The sequence below is a fragment of the Phaethon lepturus genome, unplaced genomic scaffold (assembly GCF_000687285.1).
Source record: "Phaethon lepturus isolate BGI_N335 unplaced genomic scaffold, ASM68728v1 scaffold6277, whole genome shotgun sequence".
NCBI classification, from domain to species: Eukaryota; Metazoa; Chordata; class Aves; order Phaethontiformes; family Phaethontidae; genus Phaethon; species Phaethon lepturus.
In genome coordinates this window covers 42,932-49,099 of record NW_010551055.1, presented here as the reverse complement: position 1 = coordinate 49,099, position 6,168 = coordinate 42,932, and the positions used below count along the sequence as shown (strand labels likewise).

Here is a 6,168-nt window from a genome sequence, read left to right as displayed (position 1 = left end):
TATGAAAGCAAGCTCTTTGGCTTGGCAGACAAAGGTTCAGTAGCTGAAAGTTAAAACTATACAAATTCAGGCCAACAATGAAGCTTAAGTCTTTAAGAATGAGGTTAACTAGCCACTGGAACAGTGTAGTATAGGTAGTGATAGAGAATGTTCTGTTTCAACTGGAAATTAATTCCAGGAAAGTCTTCCTTAGAAAAAGTTCTACAATTGTTTTACAAGTTCTTTTTCTTATCTTTTAGGTTGGTCCAAAAAAGGAGGTAGCAGAATGTAAGGAAAAGTTCGCAAGTTCAGTGGATCCAACGGTTAGTCAAACTTTTATGCTAGATCGAGTATTCAACCCTGAAGGAAAGTCGCTGCCGCCTATGCGAGGATTCAAGTATTCCAGCTGGTCGCCACTGGGCTGTGATGCCAATGGAAGATGCCTGCTTGCAGCTTTAACCATGGACAATCGATTGACCATCCATGCAAACCTCAACAGGCTACAGTGGGTGCAGCTGGTGGACCTGACAGAAATCTATGGGGAGCGTTTGTATGAAGCCAGTTACAAACTTTCTAAGGCTGACACTCCCAGGGGAGAACTAGGAGACTTCCCTGAATTTCAGCGACGGCACAGCATGCAGACTCCAGTGCGCATGGAGTGGTCGGGCATCTGCACCACTCAGCAGGTTAAACACAACAATGAATGCCGGGATGTCGGTAGCGTGCTCTTAGCAGTACTCTTTGAAAACGGTAACATTGCAGTTTGGCAATTTCAGCTTCCATTTCTGGGTAAGGAATCAATTACTTCTTGCAATACCATAGAGTCTGGAATAAATTCCCCAAGTGTGTTGTCTTGGTGGGAATATGAACATAACAACCGAAAGATGAGTGGACTTATTGTAGGGAGTGCATTTGGACCGGTTAAGATCCTTCCTGTCAATCTAAAAGCAGTCAAAGGCTACTTTACTCTGAGACAACCTGTAGTCTTATGGCAAGAAATGGACCAGTTACCAGTGCATAGTATCAAATGTATTCCTCTTTACCACCCCTACCAGAAATGTAGTTGTAGCTTAGTGGTGGCTGCAAGAGGAGCTTATGTGTTTTGGTGTCTCCTGTTGATATCCAAAGCAGGTCTGAATGTCCATAATTCCCATGTGACAGGGCTTCATTCTTTGCCAATTGTATCTATGACTGCAGACAAACAGAATGGCACGGTGTATACGTGCTCCAGTGATGGAAAGGTAAGGCAGCTGATTCCTATATTCACAGACGTTGCTTTAAAGTTTGAGCACCAGCTGATTAAGCTCTCGGAAGTGTTTGGCTCTGTCAGGACTCACGGAATAGCTGTTAGCCCGTGTGGTGCTTACTTAGCAGTTATTACAACGGAGGGCATGACTAACGGTCTTCACCCAGTTAACAAAAACTACCAAGTTCAGTTTGTAACCCTTAAGACTTTTGAGGAGGCAGCTGCGCAGCTCTTGGAATCTTCTGTTCAGAACCTTTTCCGGCAAGTGGACTTGACAGATCTTGTACGCTGGAAAATTCTGAAGGATAAGCATATTCCTCAATTCTTACAGGAAGCACTGGACAAAAAGATTGAGAGCTGTGGTTCTACTTACTTCTGGCGGTTTAAGCTATTTCTCCTGAGGATTTTGTACCAGTCAATGCAGAAAGCTCCCTCAGAGGTCATGTGGAGACCTTCACACGAGGATGCAAAAATCTTAATATCGGATTCCCCTGGGATGGGCAGTACTGAAGATGATCAAGAGGAAGGAACTTCTAAACAAGCCAGCAAGCAGAGCCTATGTGACACAGGCAAAGGTATGGACATAGATGACACTGCAGATGATTCTCTTCCGCAGTCGAGTGACGTAGGAGGCCATGAGCCAATGGAAGAAAAGCTGCTTGAAATACAGGCACAAATTGAGGCAGTAGAAATGCACTTGACACGAGAACACATGAAACGGGTGCTGGGAGAAGTTTATCTACACACATGGATTACAGAAAACACCAGTATTCCCACCAGAGGAGTCTGTGACTTCTTAATGTCCGATGATGGCTATGATGACAGAACAGCACGAGTAAGTGCACCTCTATACTCTGGGGATTCAGCGTTACAAGTGACTTCTCTCTCCCCCTCCATATCCTTAAATGAAAATACAGCTTTGGGGGTGGGAAAGAGAACTGTAATCATGTCATCCTTGCCAGTCAGCTTCTGTTGAACTTACAGCTTAAGTTGTCAGTCCTTGAAATTTTGGAGTAGGAAGGAATGTAAATACAGGTATTGAAATTTGGATCAGGTACAATAAAGAATAAGCATGCCTGAGTTTTTGCAGAACAAGGGAGAGGACCATGGTTATTCCACTGCTGTTGGTGGGTTTAGAATGTGGACTGATTGATAGCAAAGTTTGTTTTCATGGTTAAGCTTATTTAATCTAGCATCTCTAAACTGAATTTAGGAGATATTTCCTGTAGTCAGTTATGTCTGCAGTTTTAAAATTCAGATTTGTAGTATCACTTCTTAAAGTATTTATAATTGAAAGTACTGTGACTGTTCAGGTGATACATCAGGTCTTGTCATTGCTCCATGAGCCTCCAGTGAAAAGATCAGTTACAGAGGTTCAGAAAGTGATTGTGTTTTATGCGTTAAATCCCATGGTCCAGAACTTCATGCAGGGCTTTAACCAAGCTGACTGACTATCTTTGTTGTAACATACCTGGCCTGAACATTCAGGCACACTTGCATGTATTAAACTACAATAAATAAGCGTAACTGAATGCTTGGCCGTGATAGGAACTCTTCCCAAACTTGCAATACTCCCTAGCAAAATAAAAGCATAACTGTAAGGACAGTATCCTGACTATTGCAATGTGTAGAGCAAGTATTTATGACAGGAAATAAGTAATCAGTGAACCTTGCACTGGGCAATGAAGTTTTCTGAACATAGACATCAGGCAAAGGAAGCTTCAGTGGGAACGCTCTGCCATCAGCCTCCCAGCTCTTAAGTCTTGAAGACAAGACTGTTTCAGGTGTCTCTACCACTTTGTATGAGCAGAGAACAGTTCTTTTCAGTACCTAAATCCTTAAATCACTTGAACCCTAAAAATGAACCTTAACATTGCATCCGGAAGGAAGCACATTTCCCTTACTGATGTAGGGTGGTGTTCTCTCTGCTGGACTTAGAAGCAAGCAGGCCACACAGTGTGACCCTCAGTAATTCCCTAGGAGAGTATTCTGGCAGAATGGCTGTGATATTCTAGCATCCAATTACTACGGATTGAACGTTTGAGAGGTTGCTTTTCTTATCTTGTTTACAAGATTCTTCTTTTTATGGTGATTAAAAGCTGACTTCCAAATTCTATTTTATCTATTAGTTTGCTGTCACATTTTAAAGGTCCTTGGGATGTGGTTTATATCTATTGAAATGTAAAAGGCAAATTTGATCACATGAATGTTCTGCTATAAACATTATGTATACTCCAAGGTGACTGCTGAAGACATGCATCCAAGTAATTTCTGAACAAGATATTTTTTTTTTTTAGCACATCCATTGTGATAGGCTTGAGACCTTGAAAGCGTTGCTGTAATGATCAGTGGCATCCTCTGAAGTGGTATAATACCAATTTCTTCAGTACCTTTTAAACTTGCAAGTAGCTTAATATAACACCGTTGCTCTTAAGTTCTGTATCCCTTTACTATAGGACAGAAATCTTTAGGACATGACAAAATGAGAATAAATTAATACATATCAATGCATTATATTTCTTATGTGTACATTTATTTTTATTCAGTGAGGTGGATAGATCTTTGCATCCTGTATCATACTCTGAAATCACAATATCCTGAGAGATGTTTCCACCCTTCAGTAGGCAGCTGCCTTGCTGTAAGCGATGCTGACTGCTGTGTATTCCCAGGTGCTGATTGGGCATATCTTAAAGAAAATGAACAAACAGACTTTTCCAGAGCACTGCAGCTTGTGTAAAGAGATCCTGCCGTTCACCGATCGCAAACAGGCAGTCTGCTCTAATGGACATATTTGGCTCAGGTAATCTGTTCCTAAAGAATTTTTGCCGTCTCTCTGACGATTTTAAACGTATTTAAATAGCTAACCTAGCACCCTTTCTAGTGACAGTCACGAAGCATGTTACCCATGCTGCAGTTAATTGCTGTTACCTGGTCTCTTCCTCTGAGAGAGAGGGCGTTCTGGATTTGGTTTGGTTCTCTTACAAGTACACTGTTTTCAAAATAAACCACATTTGATAATCTTTTTTTCTTCAAGCAGCAGGAGGGAGAGGGTAGGGGGAAAGTGTGTCTGTGGGAAAGTCAAGCACAAGCCATGCTTTGGAACAGCATATGAAGGAGAGTTTGTTCTAGCTACTTCAGCATTTGAAAACAAAATAATTTAACAAAGAATGATTGGAAACAACTACACAGAGAAGTCAGACACATTCTGGAATATCTAGAAAAGGAAATCTTCCCATGTTGATTTATTGGGTACAGATTTTCCCAGGAGAATTGGCAGGTCAGTAGTCTGTGACTTAAAGAAAAACCTTTGCCTAAAAGATCTTATGCGCTAGTTTGGCTAAATAGTCATTGCCTTAATGACACTGTGGTTCTTCCCCTGTGCAGCAACCCTCAACCCAGGGCACAGGAGCAGGTCACAAAACATGAAGCCTTTTGATAAAACACCTTGTCCTTTCACAGGTGCTTTCTAACCTACCAGTCCTGTCAGAGTTTGGTATACAGGAGGTGTTTGCTTCACGACAGCATTGCACGGCATCCGACCCCAGAAGGTAAACTGTTTCTGTGGGCAAAAGGGTCAGGATTATGTCATCTTGAGTTTTACCTGCAAAATGACTTGAATTAGTTTCACTGACTTTTCTCTTTTAGGCAGTTATCGTGTGAAGTACTAGTACTCAGCATTTCATGGTGTGGTGGTGTTGTCCACGCATTAGTGGCCTACGTTAATTACAAAATAGTGACTGCAGAAATTAATTGGTAAATACTGCATTTTAATGAGACCTGGGTAAACATGTTGTCTGTGCTGGAGTGCTACAACCGTTAGCTTATATTCAAGTTGAATATGTTAGGATCCAGTTCTGCGAGTGATGAAGGTTTCTATTTCAGTGCGAGCTGCACTGATCCAGCGCAGGTTAAGAAATAGTTGGCACCTTGCTGGCTTTGGTCCCAAACTGCTGTTAAGTACCTCACTCAGAGACAGTAATGGCCGGCAGTGGGGGCCAGTCGACATTTTGGCTTTGCATTTTCAGAGTTTGAGGAAGGACAAGCTGTACAAGAAAACTGTTTTCTTCCCAACTGGTACACTTAAAAAAAAAAAATTGTGGAGTACTAACAAGTTGTCTTAAAGTGTAGGTGATACTTTTCTTCTCCCCATAATATGTGGGTATTCCAGTCAGCACTAAGTATCAACTACATAACTTAAACCTCTGTAGAGCGAGGCTGTAAACTTAATTTCCTTATACCGGAGAGGGACAAAGAAACAGGAACCAAGGACTGCATTATGTGAAGGATCTAATTTCAGTTAAAAAAATGAGAACACTACATTTATGGCATGGTGATCCTTTAAATTTTTCTCCTATGTAGCTATTTAGATGAGTATGTAATGATATAGCATGGACTGTTTCACCTTAATTTTGTCCCCTACTGAAGCAGAATTCAAACTGGCATTACTTGAAATTTCTAGCCAGAAATAAAGTTGTATTCTTTCTGAACTCTCACTTAATCCTGCATGGTGAATATGTACAAACTGTCTCAGGATTACTATTCAGTTCGTCCACCTCGGGCGTCATTCCTGTGTTCATCGCTACTTCCAGTTTTAAACAACTTGTTTTCTTATTTGCAGATCCTGAATGGATCAAGAGGTTATTGCAAGGACCTTGCACGTTCTGCGATTCTCCTGTGTTCTAGAGAAGAGCTATGTAAAAACTGAAAGTATTTTCTCTACTGCATAAGCTCCCTTCAGTCTGGAAGGATGTCAAGCACAGGAATACAGACTTTACTGGAGAGGGAAGACATTGTCCACAATCCTGTAAATAGAACATTGGAGATTCTAGAAACTCCCTAAGTCCAGAGCCCGTTCCATGCTCCAGAAACAAGAGTACATCTGGAAGAGCGAGTTTATAAAGTGGTTTGGAAATGCACCCCATTGAAGCATCAGCAGTTGGACA

The 6,168-nt window shown here is 41.4% G+C and overlaps 1 protein-coding gene across 1 annotated transcript; it reads left to right on the top strand.

The window, feature by feature from the left end:
- Positions 1-245: 245 nt before the first annotated feature.
- GTF3C4 (general transcription factor IIIC, polypeptide 4, 90kDa) lies at positions 246-5,962 on the top strand. The gene is made up of 4 exons (XM_010290742.1): positions 246-2,060; positions 3,895-4,025; positions 4,685-4,773; positions 5,844-5,962. The coding sequence occupies exons 1-4, from the start codon at positions 318-320 to the stop codon at positions 5,906-5,908; spliced, it is 2,028 nt and encodes a 675-aa protein (XP_010289044.1). The 5' UTR covers positions 246-317; the 3' UTR covers positions 5,909-5,962.
- Positions 5,963-6,168: the final 206 nt, after the last annotated feature.